At 42.3% G+C, this 19,902-nt stretch overlaps 1 protein-coding gene across 5 annotated transcripts in view; it reads right to left on the reverse strand.

The window, feature by feature from the left end:
* DOCK7 (dedicator of cytokinesis 7) overlaps window positions 1–19,902 on the reverse strand; it is a 107,008-nt gene that overhangs the window by 25,722 nt on the left and 61,384 nt on the right. For 3 of the 5 annotated variants that reach the window (XM_074151527.1, XM_074151526.1, XM_074151525.1), the window contains exons 16-31: window positions 19,756–19,826; window positions 18,712–18,850; window positions 18,411–18,512; window positions 18,054–18,140; window positions 17,058–17,289; window positions 15,611–15,775; window positions 14,505–14,674; window positions 10,478–10,570; window positions 9,178–9,267; window positions 8,051–8,146; window positions 7,807–7,947; window positions 7,542–7,655; window positions 6,382–6,552; window positions 5,487–5,626; window positions 1,705–1,874; window positions 716–870 (exon numbers count right to left, since the gene is read on the reverse strand). In XM_074151527.1, coding sequence (XP_074007628.1) covers window positions 716–870; window positions 1,705–1,874; window positions 5,487–5,626; window positions 6,382–6,552; window positions 7,542–7,655; window positions 7,807–7,947; window positions 8,051–8,146; window positions 9,178–9,267; window positions 10,478–10,570; window positions 14,505–14,674; window positions 15,611–15,775; window positions 17,058–17,289; window positions 18,054–18,140; window positions 18,411–18,512; window positions 18,712–18,850; window positions 19,756–19,826 — 2,136 coding nt within the window. The remainder of the gene's footprint in view (window positions 1–715; window positions 871–1,704; window positions 1,875–5,486; window positions 5,627–6,381; window positions 6,553–7,541; window positions 7,656–7,806; window positions 7,948–8,050; window positions 8,147–9,177; window positions 9,268–10,477; window positions 10,571–14,504; window positions 14,675–15,610; window positions 15,776–17,057; window positions 17,290–18,053; window positions 18,141–18,410; window positions 18,513–18,711; window positions 18,851–19,755; window positions 19,827–19,902) is intronic. The other 2 variants (XM_074151529.1, XM_074151528.1) reach the window with 1 other exon arrangement.

The following is a 19,902-nucleotide window of genomic DNA, read 5'->3' on the forward strand; positions in this document are numbered from 1 at the left end:
AGGAGATACACATTTCCCTTTCTCAACCCAACAGCTCAGTGGAGCCCACAGATAGTCAAGCCACAAGAGTGAAGCAGCAGTTCGAACTAAAATAATCACATTATATGACTTAGTTTATGTCCAGGCAGCAAATACCCACTTCCCTCAAGATGCCTTTAATGAATAATAACCTAGTGGAACTTATTATCTCATGTATGTATCAGTGTCTCACATAAAACCTAGCAAAATGGGGTCCTGATGCAGGAGTAAAGAAGGAAGAGGAGGGAGAAATGGAAGGACCTGCCTGTTACCAGAATCAGGATTCCCTCCCTGTGCAGAGAACAGGGAAAACGGCCCATTTATGTCTTCAGCTAGGTGGGACTTAGGTATGAGAAATTTTGCTTAGGCCTTAGAGGTCATAGTGACCACTAGGCTTCACAGAGGTTTAATCAGATTGTTTCAGAAATAGAGAATCTTTATCAGAAAAGAGAATTCTTCCCGTTTTCCAAGGTTTGTTGATTTCCATCCCAGCTTGGCATTTTCTTATACCCCGAGACAGGCCAAACATGCAAACCTGATTTGTTCCCCCTTGTCTTTCACCCTCTGCCTCCCTGTGTAACACCCAGCTGCAATCAGAGTCCCCACCACCTGGTCAGCCCCACAGGACCCGCATGCGTAAATATTTGCTTGTTGACACAGGCTGAGGGTCAAGGAATAGGGAGAGGTGGCTTTGTACCGATGAGGCAAGTAGAAAACTGCTGGGCCGGGTGAGCTGAGGGACCGATGTTCCTGCGATGGCCATGGCAACTGTCTGGCTGATCATGCTTCCACCCTCGCTTTCGTAATCATCAACAGCGACGCAGCTCGGCCTCCCTCGCTGGTTGTGACTCTCTGCCGAGAAACACGTGCATCTAGTCAGTCCCCACATTCAAAGTTCCTCTCCCCAGCCTCCCTCCGTAGGGCTAGTTTCATTGAACTGCCTGGGAAAGCAAACCGAAAATCATCACGCTCACGGGGTCCTGCAAGTAAACAGGGTTATTATTTGAGGTCACGCAAAGCAAAGACCACAACAAATTTCAGATGCAAGCGACGCAACCTCGGTATCTAGAACCCTTCTGAAAATAGACCTTTTGTCCCTTTGAATATTTGACTCCAAATCCTCACTCGCAGCTTTACTGTGTCATTAAACTGAAAGGATGTGGAAGACAACTCCAAATTCCAAACTATTCCAGGTCGGACTCCCTGCCCTGATTAGAAATAACCCACTTCTGCTGCTCTCCAGGATGCTTTGCAAAGCACCCCTGAAACGAACCTCTGACAGAGCACGTACACAGAGGAAGAAGAGGGACCCTGCTTATCCTTTGGAACGGTGATGAGAATTGTAGAGTACATGGGGTGACTTTTTAAGCAGGTCAGAGACATAGAGGGAGGTTGGCTACGCACATACAGCAGCCAGACAGATGCAAACTAAAACGCATTGCTAATTTTTCGCGTCATGCAAACAAGTGGGCAAATGCAGGTTTTGAGTGTTAACAGTCACTGAAGATACACACTGCAAGTGCAGTTCAGGAAATGGATGTCAAAACATGTCAAAGTTATAATTCTGTTCAGAAATAGAAGCAATCCCATCTGACAGTAGAGAGGTTTGTAGCTCAATATTAGAACCCCAACGCTCAAGTCTTGTGAGCAGATGAACATATATTCAAAGCACAGAATAGGAAATACCTGTAAAGTCATAAAGCTGAGGCACGGTTTCCATGATCACGCCAATCAGAGGTAGATACAGCATTGCCACCCGGGCCTTTACCTGCGGGTCAGCGTACCGCGGATCCGAGTCGTGACTGGACAGCAAATTGTGTACCATATTGATGACCTTCTTATGCAATCCAAATAAACTGTTAAAAGAGAGTTGGGTCACACAGATTAGTTAATATCTTCAAAGCAAACTCTACTTTGTAACTAAAGGGCTTCAAAAAAGAAAGAAATCCTGGGTTTTATTTTTAACTTCACATATTACACGTATTTTTTGACCTCCCATGTAGTTTACAAATGGGTGGCTTTTCACTATGCCATATAAAATGTACAAAAAATATCTTGTGGAGATGTGCACCCAATATAATGTGAACACTCTCATATCTTCCATACAAAACCAAAGCCCCAGCTACTGCTATGCTCAAGTATCGAGTCTACTCAAGACCGTTAGAACTCAGAGAATATGAAAAACAGGGAGAGAAACTTGAGAGGACAGCGGGTTTAGTGAAACTATTCATTTTGGGTTTTTTTGTTTCTGTTGAACACCATTTACAGAGAGAAAAGCCCTCCTAAGACAGAACACGGCTTTTATCAAATGGTCAGGATGTTTCTGCTTCAGTTCCCCGACCTCCCACACAATTACTCAACCAAATCAGTTGACAGGTCAGTGGTGCCCAGTGACAGGACGAGAGGAAATGGGCACAAATTTGAATGTAAGAAGTTCCACCTAAACATGAGGAGGAACTTCTTTACTCTGAGGGTGGCAGAGCCCTGGAACAGGCTGCCCAGAGAGGTGGTGGAGTCTCCTTCTCCGGAGACATTCAAAACCCGCCTGGACACGTTCCTGTGCGACCTGCTCTGGGTGGCCCTGCTTTGGCAGGGGGTTGGACTAGATGATCTCCAGAGGTCCCTTCCAACCCCATGTGATTCTGTGATTCTGTCAATAGTTTTGCATAGAAAGTGTCAAAGAAATGGAAGGGTACAAGGAAAAACGGCAAAAAATGGCCTGCTTCATCATTCAGATGCAAACGATGGCAGGGCCCAAGCACCACCCCCTTTTGCAGGGGTCCCTGCCCGAGCCCTACCCGCTGAAAAAAACCCCACAAACTCCCCTGAATCTCTCAAGAACTCGCCCTGTTCCTGTCGGTTCCCTCAGCCACCACACAGAGGCAAATCCAAATGAACTCTCCCCGAGCAAATAGCGGGTGTCCCTGTAGCTATTTGCTTCCATGGGCAAACCAGGCCGAGAAGACAACGTTACCCCATGCAGGAAGCAGCCAAGGAAGCTCATACATTATGCGTTAGCAAAACATAAGCTTCAACGTTCAGACCTGAGGTATTAAAACAAGTGCTGAACTTCAGGCAGTATCCACTTTACCTGGAAAAGTAGAGTTGAGTTCTGGTTAAAAAAGACGAGAGGCTTTGACTGGATTGTTGGGGGTTTAAAATGATTAAAAACGACACCAGGGCAGGTTAGGAGGACATCACCTAGTTGTTGCTACACCTCTTTCCTGTGTTTTTTAATCGAGCCGTAATGAGATTCTACAGTTGCTTGCTTGTGTAATTAGTGAGACCCTCAATGACTAGGAAGGAAATGCTTATTTAAGTGACTGGTTCCTTCAGATTAAAGAAGAAGTCTTTGTATTATATTGAAGGAGTGGCACCAAAGTTGTGTTTCTAACAGTTCAAGGGAAACTATCCTGCAGGCCATAGAACCACGTAAAGGGAAATGACATCCAAACAAAGCAGCGTAATTCAAACCTAGGGCTCCAGGGAGTTCTTTTGCACTTTTCCAGAAGAGAGCAGGTACCGTGGTGGATCGATCCCCAGCAAAGAGGAGGAAATGTGGCCCACTAATCTTTCTGGCTGATAATGCAATGAATTGATCTTGCTGCCCTCCAACCATCCCCTCCGTTATCGCAGCCCTGGCCTGAATTTGTGTCAACACCGCACACTTTTGGAAACCTGACTTTTGTCACTGAATGCTGAGGGCCAAATTCCGATTTTCTCACTTCTGTCCTGCAACACCAGTCGATATGGGCAACATGGGCACTAGGAAAGGAGCAATATCAGTTAATAACCAAAGCACCACAGCACTGTTTGCAGAGACAATCTGTTCAGGGTGTAGCTGCTTGGACTTGCTCCCTGTAACTATCGCATTCAGCTGGCTCCCTTCATCTCCAGGCTGGAGATGGCGAGCTAAAATTTAACATATTTTGCGAATGGAGCAAAAAGAGCAAGGAGAGGACACACTTAAGGCTCTGTATCGCCTATCAAAACCTAGAAGGACATCCCTCTCCACTCCTGATGCAGGGTAATGCAACTGAAAACAATTCGGAGCTTTTTCCAATGATGGCCTAAACATTTTAATGGCAGGCACGTCTGAATCCCCTACCAACAACCTGCTGATGATACTATACGGCTGTTAAAAAGTCTTCACAGCCAAGGGAAGAGCAGATCTGAACAGACTGGTTTACTTTATACAGTGGATCTACCAGGGAAAAAACAGAAGACTGAAGCCTGAGAACAGCTAATAAGCTGCAAACTACAAGTCATTCCAGAAAAAAATTTTAAAAAATGCATTACTCGTCTATATCTCCACCAAAATGCAGGAGCTTTGTTCAAAATGCATCTCCAGAGCTGAACTGGTATCAGAGAGCTTCTTCTGTCCAGACAAGGTTTGAGAGAGGAGCTGTCTCCCCAGTGGACACCAGTAAGACCATGCAGATACCTCCTTTGCACAAAGGTTACCATCCTGGTCTGAGCTTAAGTGCTGAGAGAGCTCAAGAGGCAGGTAGGTGAGAACAGAAACTTTGTGAAGAATAAGGACAAACATGGTCAGAGACAGTGACTGATTTCTAACCAGTGAGCAGGATGTTCCTACGCTACAAAAAGGATTTCTGCAGACAGTGTATATGGGTAAAGATTTGCTGCTTTTTCCATTTCAGGCCAAACAAATGGGACTGCAGTGTGTTATGTACATACACAGGAAAATATTCTAATTTATGGCATCACTTTCTTCTCCAACAGGAAACAGAATGAGTGTTTAACTCCTGAGACCTCTTCGTAAAGGGGCAGAATTAACCATGAATCATCAGCATTTGTCGACTCGGCTGATATTTTTGAGTGCACCTCGAGAAAAATGCCTGTGAGAGAACTTGGGACCGAGGAAGCAATCAATAATTTCCATTGGAACCCATTTTAAAGAGGCAAGGCAGAATACAGCCCTAAATAACACAAGTAACAGACTGGATGTCAGGACTACAGGCTACATTCCTACTTCAGAAAATTATTTGCTGCACCCTGGCAAGTCACTGACCAACTCTGCATGTTTGACTCTATTTGTCTATTTATGCAACCTGCAGGGGCCTCATCAATGCATGATTTATGTTTAAAAAGAGCTGGGAGTACCACAGGTGAAATGCATTGTAACATTTAAAACCACCAGCAACAGAGACCTCCTAAATGTTGAAAATTATTTTCTTGTTACAATTGAGAAAAGCTGTTTTCCCTTTAGAGATCCAGCAGGAACCTCTTTCCCTTCTTTTCAGCTGGAAGAATGTGACTGAGTCAAGGCTAAGGAAGTAAGAAATATGAAGGATAGGGAGAAAGAAGAGAATTCTTAAAGAACTGGTTTCTTATCTTCTCAGCTCACAAATATAAACCAATTCTGGCCATGCCAGAACTTGCTTTGCATCCACCATTTGCTTGGAATTACAGAAAACCCTTGGGAAAAAAGAGTTGTAAAGATTTACCCTTCTGCATCAGGATCTAAAATGACAGCCAGTTCCGTTAACACAAGCCCGGCCAAGTAATGCTGTTGGCGGAAAGGCACAGACAATTCAAACATATTTGCAATCTTCTGGTCTTGGACATTTGTGGAGAACCCAGAACTCTGTGAAAAAAATGGAGTTTCAAAAGTTGCATAATGAGGCCCCTCGGAACACAGAGTCAGAGTTTATGAAATACATTAGAAGCCATTTTCAGAGTTAAAGACCATCTCATATAAACCACCTTTTCCCTTTTTTGTTTGGATCTAGGCACAGCTACTTACATTACAACCAAGCTCACTAAACCTTCTCTTAATTCTGTTTGTTGTTATTGCCTTCCCACCCACAGGGCAGGCCTTAGGGAAGTTAAGCCAAATAACCTTTAAAAGTGGATTAGTTAAACTTTTAACTCAGGTATGGACACTCTTATTCAGGCTAAAGAAGGCGTTAATTTGATTTAGTTTGTGTAATTTTGCAACTAATTAATCCACTTGAAGGACACACTTGCTAATTCAAATTACTTTTTTCTGAGGACTAAGCCACAGTGTGCTAGAAAGACCCTTGTTTTGTAAGAAAAGGGTAACACTGGACAAAACATTTTCTTTAACGGCTCATTTACGTTCATGTGTTTGTCCGTTATAGGAGGAGACTAGTTCCCTAAGGACAGTGTGTGGTCACTATGAGGACAGGGATATGGGCATTCTTTTTTCAATAGTAACAGAAGAAAAGAAGTCAAAACCTATGTGGCAGGAAAAACTGATTTCTAAATAAATGCTAACAATAATACTAGCAAGCAGAAGTTAAAAATACAGGTGACTCAACTGCCTCTCAGAACAAAGCTCAGCTTGCATTTCCACAAAGGATCCTTGTCAGCACGTACCTGAGAAGTTGCTGAAGACACAGATGGTGATGGAGATGCAGGTGGTGTGAGCAAGCTGCAGGGTAAATTCAAGGTGACGTAGTGTTCATGGCTGCAAATGATGCGGAGGAAGTCCAGCCTCAAAGATGCCAGGTTACTTGGATTTGTTAAGGAATACATCTTTAAAGACACCTGGCAAGTGTAGCCCATAAAAATGCAGTCAGCACCAAAAGAGAGTACAAATGCAGCACGAGCCCCCCGTCCCACCACTGCTCCCCTAAAATGCTTCCAAAGCAAGAACCGAAGAGCTTGATATCATTAAACGGTCGCATCAGATCCACTTTGTGCTACAGATTAACTTCTGATCTGCAGAAGCCATACACATCCCAACCAATGGCATGTATCAGTACAAAATGTATATGAGTCATATTTATATACGGAAATAAAGAACTACGTGCTTCGCATCCCATTGGTTTCAGCAGGGAGTTGTGAAAAGCAGGAGCGCAGTGTGATGCATTAACAGGTCAAAGATGCAGGTTGGCAAATATACAGTAGGTAACAAAGCTCAAATGATACTGCTGTTCTTGCCCTTTATATAAAATGCTTTAGACTCTGCAGCAAAAATGAGTCTAAGCCCAAGCTCCTGATACCTCGTCATCTCCTTTGTGCACAGTGTCAGCATGGATGTTTGTAGTCAAACGAAACTTTGTGGTTCAAGGTGATTTCCCTGCCACAACATTGCAAATAAACTTCCCAACGTATAATGCAGAAACCCTCCTTATGGGGGAGGAGACCTTGCACCCTCTGGGGGATGGAAGGGGAGCCTGGTGATCATACGTGGTCAACGTGTCCTTGAGAGACCCTCTGAAAAACCACGACAGTCTGAGCTCCCGCACAAAAACTCCTACTAATTTTTGATTCAATTACTTTGAACACGGTGAGCAGAGGGAATAATTCTTCCTTCCTGCTGCATGTCCATTCACTCAAAGGGAGTTACTCCTAATTAGAGTGTAATCAGAGAGGTGTAAACTCCAAATCACCACTGAGAATGCCTTGCTATCTTTAAAAAGATCTGAACAGCAGAATTCTGGCTCCATGCTTTACTGTCTGTCCAAAGAAAGTTAAGAGTAATAGGCTATGCTACGGTTCACAGTTAAGTCATCATATTTATCTGCATTCACCTGTTTATAGCAGGTCTTAATAAGACCAAAAACAAATCCTCTGTCCATGATAGACAACAGGTCATTGAGGAAAAATGCCAGACTCGTGTTGAGCCTTTCCACCATTTCTGTATCCTAGAGAGAAGGAAGAGAAAAATGGGAAAGAAAACAAAGAAGGTCACTGTACATTTTCAAACAATTCCTGGTCTAGGCACCAGCACACAACATGCAGGAGGTCTGGTGCCTGGGCTCTGACCGGGGTTGAGTTTAATTGTTTTGCCATTACCTTCTGAAACCGAGAGACTATATCACTGGCAATTGTGCTGACCAAAGCAGTTACATCATCCATGAAACGCTCAGGAAAACGATTCTTTCTTGGCGCATCCAGTTTGTCAGCAAAATACAAATGATGCACCATGCTCTTCACCTACGGGAATATAAATTACAACGAAGCCGCTTGCGGTTGTTGCTGTTTGCCTTTTAAACTATGAACTGTGAGACAATAAGCAAAGTCTTTCCAGTTTGCTCACCATCAGCTCGAAGAAGAACCAGGCCTGCTGCAGGGCCGCCTCCCGCACGCTCCCGCTGCACACAACCCACTGTAAGGCCAGCTCTTCGTGAAAAAGCTACACAGATTCAAAACCCAGAGTTAGCCCCAGCCTCCAGAGCAGCTCACAAAACAGTCCGCATGAGAAATGGTAGCAACGGTCCATGGAAAGTATGGCAAACAATGAGGTTAAGCAAAATAAGGAACTGGGAACATGACAGCAGTGGTGGCATCCCTTAAAGAAATCCCCAGCTAACGATGAGGGATGACGTTATGGTACGTGATGTGAGAAACGTTTCACAGCATCTCGCTCGCTCCAAAATTGAATTCCAAGTGTCAAAAGAATTTTCCACCCACCCACCCACCCCCAAAAAAAAAAAAAAGTTTGGTGCTCAAATTAGTTTAGTTTAAAAGTCTACCTTTCTGCCTGGTCTGATTTTCGCAGGAAAAAGGAGTAAAAAGTGGACATATAAAGCGATTTGTACAAAGATGTGTATTTACTGTGAGAAAGGACTTAAAACAGTACGAAGGAAAGGTGGGGCTAAGAAACAGCTTTTTCATTTCTTGTCTTGGGAGGACCAACCCACAGCCTGGACGTTGTCAGCGAGCACATTTTCATTACACAAAAAGTCAGGCATTTTGTCTTTCGGCCATTGTTTAGTAGGATCTCGTCTCCTCTAAGGGAGTGTGCTTTCAAAGTAACTCCTACGCACTTTCTGGAGTCACTTTGGATCAACACCTAAGTTAACTGAGCTCAGCACACACCCGTAGCGCTGGCCATCTAACATATTATAATTTTGCACACAAGAATGGATCATTTACATGTCTAGACACTGCTATTCATATTTTTTGAAAGCCAGTAATAAACTGGCTCCAAACACTATGGACATTAAATCAGCTACTCCTCATCATTTTGTTCTTCCCGATTCAACTCTGTCAGAGAATACTTCATATTCACTGCAGCCTGGGTATTCAGAGGTGCTAAACAACAGCAGTTCCTAATGACCTCGGAAAAAATCAGGCTATAAATAAAAGGATAGATTGCATCATGTTTTCAGAATGACTTGACCTCCCTGCCCCACAATATCAATTGTCTTCACTGAAATCTACCTTTTTAGTTGGTAATCGTCCTGTTAATGTTTGTAAGAAACTTGACGTCTCAGTGTGCGAAGACATACGATTACAACTTCGATCCGTAGCCTACGGAGTGGAGATGAATGAATGATGACAGGACATTAAAGTTTGCTGTGGATGGGGTTTGCAGCTCAAGGACAATGTACGTTTACAAAAATACTGTTCCAACTGTAGGCTTTTACTGTCTTTACACCTTTTTATGCATTCTCAAACTCTTAGTCATTTACAGGTTTGGTTTAAACAAAATGACAGTACTTTTTACTGTTTTAAGACAGAGAGACTATTAAAGTAACTGCATGTTCTTATGCACAAAGACACTTAATGCTGCAAAGCATGAAACTTTTTCATCCTTCTATTTTATCAACATGCATACATCAAGGAAGTAATATTCGTCATTTCAGTCCATACCTCTCAATCTACCGGAGACCAAGCACGTGGGGATGTGCCCCACAGCCACGCTGCTACTGGCACAGGGAACGAGAGCGTTACTGAAATTCTCTTTCTGATGGAAATAATTTGCCCTGAGTGCAAGTGAACTCAGACTGAATATTTCTGGGAGACCGATTAACTTGAAAGGAGGTACAGTTGAGAGGTACGTTCAAGGCAACCATGCAGTGGAAAGCAGCAGGCAACAGGGGCTAAATAAGTTAAGTTTTTCTGACCGAAGCTGCTATTAAGTTTTCATACTTTGCAACACAGAACAGATGCAGTTGGCCCTAGCAAGTCACTGGCTCCAGCACTCAAATTCACATGTTTTAAGAGAGAATTTTACACGTGTACCAATTTTGGTTTAACAATATTCCACTCAACAGTCATGAAGGATTACTTGATGATGAATACTTAATGCTTGATGAAAATGGCAAAATGGTTCACAACATCAAAAGAAATGGCAAACATGGACAAAACTATGAAGCTGTGATTAATGTTCCCACTTAGAAATGTGCTCCACTTGAAGCTGAAACTAGTGTTAGGGAGAGAGAGAGAAAAAAAGAAAAGAAAAGCAGTCACAGCATTTACATTTCACAGACCAGCAACCACTGAAATGAAAGAAGGGGACACGTTCACGCATTTTGAGGTTTTTCATGCAGTGTGGTGAGGTGGTAGGGGAGAAGATGCTAATTTATGAAAAAAAAAAATCACAAAGTTTTCAAGGAGTAAATAAATAATAATAAAAAAACCAAACCACCAAAAACCAGAGTATACACCGAAAGAAAGATATTCTACAGGGAAACATCAGGGAAAACAAAGCCAGAAAAACCTCTACCGAAGACACCACCTGTGTTGACTCTGCACTTGGGCTGGGGTTGGATCCCCATGGGGCTGCTTTTGGACCACCAGTGTTTACCCAGGAATTGGAGCGGTCTAAACCCTGGGCATGTAATAGAAAGCAGTTGGGAAAGGAAAGAAACATTACATGTTGCATGCCACAGTTGTCAAAGTTTAGTCCTTAAAAGCAATCAAACCGGGTACGCTGCAAACACATCACCCGTTAGCGCTGTTAAAGCAGCCTGAATTCTCAGGTGAGAATTCTGTTGAGACATTTTAGTCCAGAGGATTATGTTTTAAATCTCATCCCACACATGCATCACATTAATACTGTCGACAGCTCTGGTCCAGCTTGTCCTATTGTAACTCCTAACATTAAAAAACTATCCGCTTCCTGAAAAAAAAAAAAAAATCTCACTTTGATCAGTTTAAATCCATTCACTTCAGTAGATGGAGCCAGCTCAGATTTACAGCGTGACGGAGGAAAACTGGTGCCCAGATGTGAAAACCACAAAGGATGCCCTCTGAGGTTTCCAGCACTTTTAAGGTAGACTATGTATTAGCCCACAGTTTACTAACTCTACAATTTCTATGGAAACGCTGAAGAATTTTGAAGAGACTGACTGTCAGCTCTCACAGGGTTTCCTACTCACGGAATAAAAATCCAGCCAGCTGGATTAGAATAGCCCTGTGAACAGGATTTCACAAGGACATTTGGGTATTTTCTCTGGGCAGTGTGGCAAAGAGAGGAAAAAGCACATACCTTTTCTGGAACCAACCTGTTTTGCCAAGGAAAATATTTGAAAAAAAAATTGAAAAAATTCAATATTTGAAAATATTGAAAAAAAATTGAAAAAAAATTTGAAAACCTGCTTTTTAAAAGCTCAAGCTAGTTTGAACTCCAAATTCTACTCCTGCAATGGATCATATGGGCAAAATTACTGTGAATCCCTCCTCTCTCTCCGCTCCCTTCTCTCAGGACACTCAGAAAGAAGAAAAGGAAAAAAATTTAAATGTGTGTTTGTCACCCAGGCTGTTCCCAAGTCAGGAACATTCAGTGGGATGCAGTGGACTTTCCTAGGTTCCAGGAACCAGCTCTATTGGAGGCAGTTTTGCAATGCCACAACCGAACAGCAGTTCCTCATAAATTCCACATATCAATCTCAACCCAAACCTGAGCGAGAGCCTTCCTCTTAGACTTTGTGCCAACTTAGGGCTTTTTCCCAATCTGTGAAGCAAAGGTGCAGCCCATTTCATCACAGCAATTATCATCGGCTGCGAAGTCCACCAAGCCTGACAATCTATTTCTCCCAGCAAAGAAAAATCCACCCCAAGGTTGAACTCAGCGTGAGAGCTGTAACCTGGGACTCGAACCATTAATCCCCTCAGCTGTATGCAGAGAACAGCAACGCTGTAATTTTGCCCAAGATGTCCAATAAAAAAAAACCACCTGAACACACATAAGGAGAGTGGTTTAATCTCAATTACTTTTTGGAGGAAATAAATCAAATCTCTCTGCCCTGCTCAGACCCATAAACATGCTTTATTTTGCTCACAGTGAATTAAAGTCGAAAGGACTTTGCAGAATGCTGAACTAAGCTCATGGTTTGTAAAAGCAAGTCTAATTTGGAAAATGCCTTTATCCCACTCACATTACTGCTCACAAGCTTTGTAATCATTATCACACTGGTTCTGAGGATAAAGTTAAACAGATACTGTATTTGCAGAAGCAGAAATAATTTTGTAAAAATCCAAAAAGGGAAAGATTCTTCCCTCTTTAGAAAATAAAAGAGTACAAGAGCTTCCCCTTGCTTGGCAGAGTCACTCAAAAGTTCACAAAACTGCTACTAAATTCTGTTCCATCTCTGGGGTTCAACCTGCAGCTGGATCTGGGCAGGAACAGGACATGTTTGTGAGAATCCGCTGTCAGGGCAATGAAACTCCACGATCTTTTCTGTTTTTTCCCAGCACATCTCCAACATTTCAGAAACTCTTAAAGCATAAAATCTCATCATAGGTCTTTTTAGACACTTAATAAACTTGCTTTAATAGGGAATAAAATTTACATGGCCTCAATTCACAAATGAAGGCAAAATAAGTTACAGACCTAAAACCTCCTTTATTATGAAAATTAAGAGAAATCTTCCAAATCCTGTAAAGGGCATGACTATTTGAATTTTCAGATTTAAATAAGAAGTTGATATAAGACCTAAAGCATCTTCACCAAACCTATAAATATCTTACAATAAAAAAGCAATACAGGACCGGACTCCAAAGATTTTCAACAAATGATAAAACACTTCGTTTTTTTCAAAAGCAGAAAGCCTCCCACAATAGATTCTAATTTGAAGTGCACGTTCCCTATTTGGGTGCTTAAGTCATTACTTGGAGAAAAAGAACAGGAATTTTTGCAGCCCTTTACTCATTTCAGCATCTTGGGGAGTGTTTTCTTTTTCTCTATTGATATTAACAAGCAAAAGTAATTATAGTATACCAAAATTCTGTATAGTCAGACTGAGCTTAATTTCTGGTGCTCAGACAACCCTAAAGGAAACCTTCCCCTTAACAATTATTCACGGAATAGGTTTTTCATTAAAGCCTGGAGTACGTCTCTGGAAGAAAATCTCTCTTCATTTTGTATTGTGACATTATTCACTAAGCCAGCACGTGTTAAATTTCTGATAGCCTGTGTAAATTCCATATGCACATTAGCGCCTATGGCATTTCACAAAAGGTCAGGGTTGTTTAATTAGCAAGATATTGAAGTGGTCTTTAAAATATTTTAAGACTTCTAAGTCCAGACTTTGATGTAAAAAATAATGATTTGCCTACCCAGACTTCTTCAGCCTCTTATTCGGTCAGCAAATTATGTTGTTATTCATGTAAAATTGGTAGCCGCTTTCTGAAACTATGTTTTTCTTGCTTTTATAAAAGCCAGGACCAATCAGTGTGAAGCCTGTCTGGTCTGGCTGATGGCTTAATTAACAAACTTGCTCACTGATCTTCCAAAGGATCAAACATAACAGGTCTCTGAAAGGGCTCAGGAACTCCTCTGTGCTGAAGAGTGAAGGGTCTCAGGCAGGAAAGCATCTCATCTCGGTCTAAGTTACCACAGTTTGAAGATTAAAAAAAGAGAACCCCAAACAAGCTAAGGTCCCCCTCTCAGGGGAGGGAATTACCAAAACCAGCAGATTTGCCCTGGCTCATCCCACCTATTTTAGGCACAAACCTGAAGTGCTCAAATTGGGACCGTAGCAGCCCTATGTACTTGGAAGTCAGCAGAGAGGGACAGGCCCTTCTGCAAGAGATGCATTTACTGAGCCCTTCAGAGCCAAAGTAGGACCCTGCCAGATGCTCTGCGCTCATGTGCCCACACCGGAAAATCACTTTTAGGTGTGGGGAATCAGTGGGTGCAGAGTTAGCACCCCATAAATTCACACTGCAGCTCAGCTGGCCAGACTATGGCTCACTAATGTCCAAAATCCTCTCGGGCCCATGCAGGGACTGGGAATATTCCTGCTGCGTGCAAGACACCTGCTCTGGACAAAAGTAGCAGAGAAAGCACCTGAGCAGCCGTTAGTGCCGAATGCAGAGGAGAAGAGAGAGCTTTGGTTCGGGAGGTAAGAGTGGGATCACAGGGTGTCAAGCTCAGGGGATGCAAGGCTCGGGGAGACATAACAGAGCTGGTCAGAGGGTAGGGCTGCTGGCCATGTGAAAAGTCAGGTCGTTAAACCATTCTTGTCCTACTCGTCTTGGGCAGACAAACCCAGCAGGACTCTTGCCCCCAGCCACCCCACTTGTGGAAGTAACACTGCCAGGATGGTCTCCAACAAGTCACAGAGATCAGTAATTCCTTTCAAGGCAGGGAGTTTCAGTAGCACTATGGAGAACTGCCAGAAAATGTCTGAGAAGGGGCCATTAGCAAGGAGATCTTTTCACAGGAAAAATAATAATCACAAAAACTTCCCCGTTAATTCTTTAAAGATTAAATAAAAGATGCTGAAGTTCCTGTAAGACCCCCAGCAGTGCATGCATACCTTACTGCCAATGATGGAGCGAACTTCATCATCTGGCGAGGTGGGGGTCCCAGATATATCTGGGTTGCTGTTGCTGAGGCTCCGTGAGCGGTTCAAGTTAAGGCTTGCCGGTCGGACAGCAGATCGAGCCATGGTGGCATAATGCACTGATCCCCCCAAGCCACCGGGACCTACGGTGTCGTAGGAAAGGACATCCCATTAGACCATCAGTCAGAGCCTTGATCTCATGCTGATTTACACCAGCCTGATGCAGCAAACCATTGGGATAACCAGCAGGTCTGGTCCGTAAGGAAATCTTCCCTATGCCTTCTCCAGGCTGGTTCTCCAAAGGCAAGCAGCAGGCAGAAAGGGATGGCATTAAAAAGCTATTTTATCCACTGATTTGCAGGAAGCAGGAAGCTCCCTGTGGATTTAGGCAGCCAGTGTGAGGCACGTCTTTAGCTAAAGGGATGTTTTTCAGATCTCATACTTGAAAACCACCAAAGGACTGGGCACAGTTAAACACACAACCTTCCCAACGCCTCTCAGAGGTTTTTCCACTCCATGCAAGAAGCAAGAGCTGTGCACAACAGTCCTTCCAAAGCCTAGTTTTCCATGGCTGTCATTCACACCATCTCTTCCCCCATGCAGATATAGCCCTTGTTCTCAGCAGGGGTGGAATGAATTTGCTTCCCTCCTGTACCCAGACATGTGTTTTCAAGTATTTCACATTCCTTTGCCAGTGTTTTAACTTTTGCTGGAACTGGATAAAAGTACAAAAGTACTAGTGAAGGAGACTGGGAAACATGACAGGCCAAGAGTGTACCACATCTGTCTAACTTGATACAGAAAATAAAACTAAAAAAACAGTATTATGGCATAATTTAGCCTCATGGTCTTTCAGCAGTGACACTGTTGTTTAAAACCATCAAATAGTTAAATTTCTGACATGGCTAACTGTAATTAAACTCATCTTGTAAATGGCTACGCTGGATCATAAAGAAAGTTAATAACAAGGCTTGGCAGCGAACCAGCCGTGCAGTTGGAGCTCAAGAGCACCTGCCAGCAAGCAATTTCTGCTCGCTTTTAACAAACTGTGACTTGAAATAAAATGAAAAAAGAGCTACCTGGTGACGGTGAGTTGGGATAGGTATTCGGTAAGCGAAAAACATAATAAATATAGGAAGCAAGAAGGCTGTTTCTGCCATGCTGGTCCTGGTTTCCATCCAAGTTCTTGTGAAGCCTGTTGATGATTGATGCCATGGCTTCAAAAGATGCTTGGCCCAGGTTAACTGAAAAGTAATAAGCGAGGAGTTAGTTTTAGACTGCAGCAGTACCCATGAGCAAATCCTAAATGTGCATTTCATCCACCTTCTAAAGGATAAATGGTGAAGCTTGATAGAGTATAGCAAGCACTTCTGATGAAAAACTGAACCTGGGTTCGAACTAGGTCTAATCAACAGCTTGACAGGAAGACAGGTGTTGCAGTGATAAGCTTCCACTTTTAGTAATAACAAATTTAATGAATTTAGGTCTGACTTTTGGAATCAGACCAAGTTCAGTAATCAACTGCAATGGTAACAAGAACAAGTCCTTGATGGATAATATCCTTTGGATATTTATCATACTTTTCCCAATTGGTTATTTCCTTCATTTAAGCCATAGCCAAAATATAAACTGTATCAAAAAGAACAACTCCACTCTCCTTTGGAAAAAAAATCTGTTCTAAAAATGAGCACAGAATTCTACACACGGACCTAGGTAGTTATTCTAAACAAATTAGGAATGAAGCAGACTGCAGCTGGAGACTGTAAATATTAGTTTTTTAAAAGCTATACACTAACATCCTCAATGCTCCATAACAGACAAATTAAACTAATGCGGAACACTTAAGGAGTATTAAAGAGCTTTAAAATATAAAATAAAAATTCAAGCAAAATTCTTCCCCCAAAAGATAACCTTTCTAAAATAGATGATTATTGTTTTTAAAGCAGTCTTAGGTATCTATAGTCCATCACATCCAAACTCAAGTTTCCTACAAAAAAATCCCAACTGTTATTTTAAACACTAAGGATCTGACTTCCACTTGAGATTTTTTGTACTGCCTGTAGCAGCGAGATAGAACAGGAGGGATTATTCATGCTGACAGCATCAGATCCACAACAGGTACAGGAACATTCAGCATCTGTATCTTCTTATCTTACCTACTTCCAGATTTTCCAAGGTGACTAGTAAGGTTGAAATTCTTAGTTTCTGAATGTCACTATGGAGAGACCTTAACGGGCTCCAGGGCTAAGAAAACGCTGAGCATCCAACTTTGAGACACCCTTTCTGGTGTCTCAACTTGGGCACCAAATTACTAGTCATTCTTGAAAATCTTTGTACTAAATATTGCTCCTGTGTATATCACCACTGATCTGGATGCCAGCATGTTTTATTTTGAAGATACATGGTATATTAGTGGCACTAAAATAAAGCATAAAAATGGACTTTTTTATTTCTACATAAATATGATAAAATTGGAAGTGTCAAACTTTCAGCGATGTAATTCTCTATAAAACTTAAATAGAATACCTATTTGGCCTGCAATGACAGGAGGTCTTACTACCAGAAGAATCAGTTTGTCAAGCAGGAGATGAAGAAATCGCACTACCGGCTCCAGTTGAGAGGAATTTAAAGCTGAAATGCTGCTCTTCAGTTCATTTTCCAAGTTGTTTTCCATAATTCTCATGTCTCCTATTCGCACAGGGAACATGTGCTCATCCAGAGCATGGACAAGCGCAAAGAACTTGTCAAGATAAGGGTCCTATACACAAGCAAAAAAACCCAATAAGCAAGAAGCTCCAAAAGTAACTCCATTTTTTATGAACTTGTACCTCGAAGATGGATTCTCTCCCTCATTCTTCTATCTGATCATTTAATCTCACAAAATTAGCAGAAGCCCAACATCTTTGAGAGCTCTGCCCATACATCTAATTCAACTGAAATTATTCAATGATCAGAAGTTGTCAGGGCAAAACTAGAGGACCCACAGACTGTGTATTCTTAGAAAAACAGACAAAAATGCACTAAAATCATGTTACTATTTACAGCACAAATAAACCACACAAAAAACATCAAAATGACATACTAGGAATTAATAAAACAAATGCTGAAATGATTAGTCCAAATGATTGTCATCTTTCTTTTCAGATCAAAGAAAGACGGATGAAAAATACATGGAAAAACAAAAGAGGCAAAGGGCAAAAGAAAAAACAAGAACACATCGTATGCCTGGACTGTATGTTAGACCTGTTGTATTAAACACAACAGTCTGAGGTCTGAAAACGCTGTTGGCCATTCACCCCCCTGTGAATAAAGGCCAAACTACTCGTATTTTTAAGCAGAACTTCTCAAATATACTCACAGCAGAATGTGGCATAACAGGCCTGCTGGCTCAGAACTGAAAATGAGATCGTAATTTCACTACACGTAATTATTATGCTCTTCACAGTATCAACTTTGACAGCATTTCAACTGTCAAAAGACTATGGAACTCATTTTAGTACAATGACTGCTCTTATCGTTTACCTGAGTGTGGAGGGATGACACAGCAACAACTTCGACGTTGAAAACCCCTTTGTGGTTATCCACCCACTTCATCCCAGGGAGCGGAACCTGCAGGTTAACAGCAAGACGAGCGAGGATGGGACAGAAGGCAGAGCTAAGGCACTTCTAATTACAATTGCCATTTCTTTTTAATTTTATTGTCAGATCACACACAAGTGCCCACACACAAACACCCGTCTAAACGTAGGAGCACTTAAGAAATAAATAACCTAAGAGTTAAAAATACACATGCACACACACAGAGTTATATGTACACATATATTCTCTCACTTTCTAAGGGAAGTATTCTGCTGATTTTGAGCACGAAGGACAACTCACCTCTGGAGAAAGCACTGAATAAGCCTGGGGTGGTTTTTCCAATGAAACAGGGAGGCAGAACTGACCAGTCTTTAACCGTCCATTTTGAAGCATCGGTATCCACTTTAAGGAGAAGGAATCAACACAAGAAAAAACAAAAAACACACACTTCTTAAGGTTTTCTTGAACTTTGCAGGCTTGACTGTCAAATTCTCAAATTCTGCAGTGGCATATGAGTTGACAGTGATGTTAAATGAACTGCAAACAAAAGCATTATGGATACACCCTGTGCTGAAAAACATAAAGACAGAAAGACACTCACGGTGTATCCAACTGGAGTCTCCAGGGGAGTGTTTTGTTTTTGTTGGCAACTGACATGGTAGAAAGTAAAAAGCAGGTGGTGGTGATCGGTTAGAGTGGCTGGAAGCTTAATCTTGATTTCCTCGTGAAAATCGGGCGATCTGTGCAGAGACCAGACCCTCAGCTGAGTCACCAATACAAACAGTGTGGTTTACAAGCTTATGCGCGAGACCGAATCCTCTGAGTTAAAGCATCTGGAGGCAAGGAAGTATATGGACTATCCCAAGGGATTAAAGCTTCACTTTCTGATCACAAAGGACTGGAAAAACTTTGAGTATGCATTTACAGCCCACAAAAAGTGACAGCAGCAGCCCCTACCTCACACAGGCCCTCTGGTCTGTGCTGCTCCCCATGAGCAATGAACTCTTATTGTCTCTAGGTGGAGACTGCCACAACCCCAACTGGCAGGACAGGATTCTCTCCCCAGTACATCTCTCCCCAGGATTCTCTTCCTGGTACGTCTCATCCCCAGGATTCTGTCCCCAGTACATCTCTCCCTGGGATTCTCTCCCCAGTACAGCTACAAAGACTACCAACACGTTAAGGCCAGATTCAGTACTCCTTACCCCAGCTGCAATGAAATTATTTTCGAGACCAAGCATTTCCCATTTGTAACTAAAGACTAAAAGGCTCCAGCAAAATAACGAAGCACGTGCTAATATGAGTTTATAACGTAAATCTTCATGAATACTAACTTGAAGCTTGTATCACTATGTGATACAGGATCACAGTGCTACGTGCTCAGGATCACAGCCCCTGATACAAGCTGATTTGCACCAGTGCAAACAAGACTCCGGCTCCTAAATCATCACAAAACTCTTAATAACAGCATCAACTGCCACTGCAGTTGCTGTGAGTGCTGTGCAGATAGTCATTGCTAAATAATTAACACTGAGACAGTCACTGGTGAGTTACTGCACTTTCACATTGGTAAAACTTCCTTTTGGTGGGATCGTACTATCCCATCCCTATCGCCAAGTCCTTCACAAGCTGCCGTGTGTTTTACCTGTTGTGATATACTACAGCTGTGTAGGCTTCTTTGGAAAACTCAGGACAGCTAGATTTGCCAAAGATGACCTGCAAAAAAAGAAAAAAACCACCGAAATGCCCCTGTAAAACTGTGCCAAGAATTCGTTCCATAATCCCGCAGAGA

The sequence above is a fragment of the Numenius arquata genome, chromosome 8, assembly GCF_964106895.1.
Source record: "Numenius arquata chromosome 8, bNumArq3.hap1.1, whole genome shotgun sequence".
NCBI lineage: Eukaryota > Metazoa > Chordata > Aves > Charadriiformes > Scolopacidae > Numenius > Numenius arquata.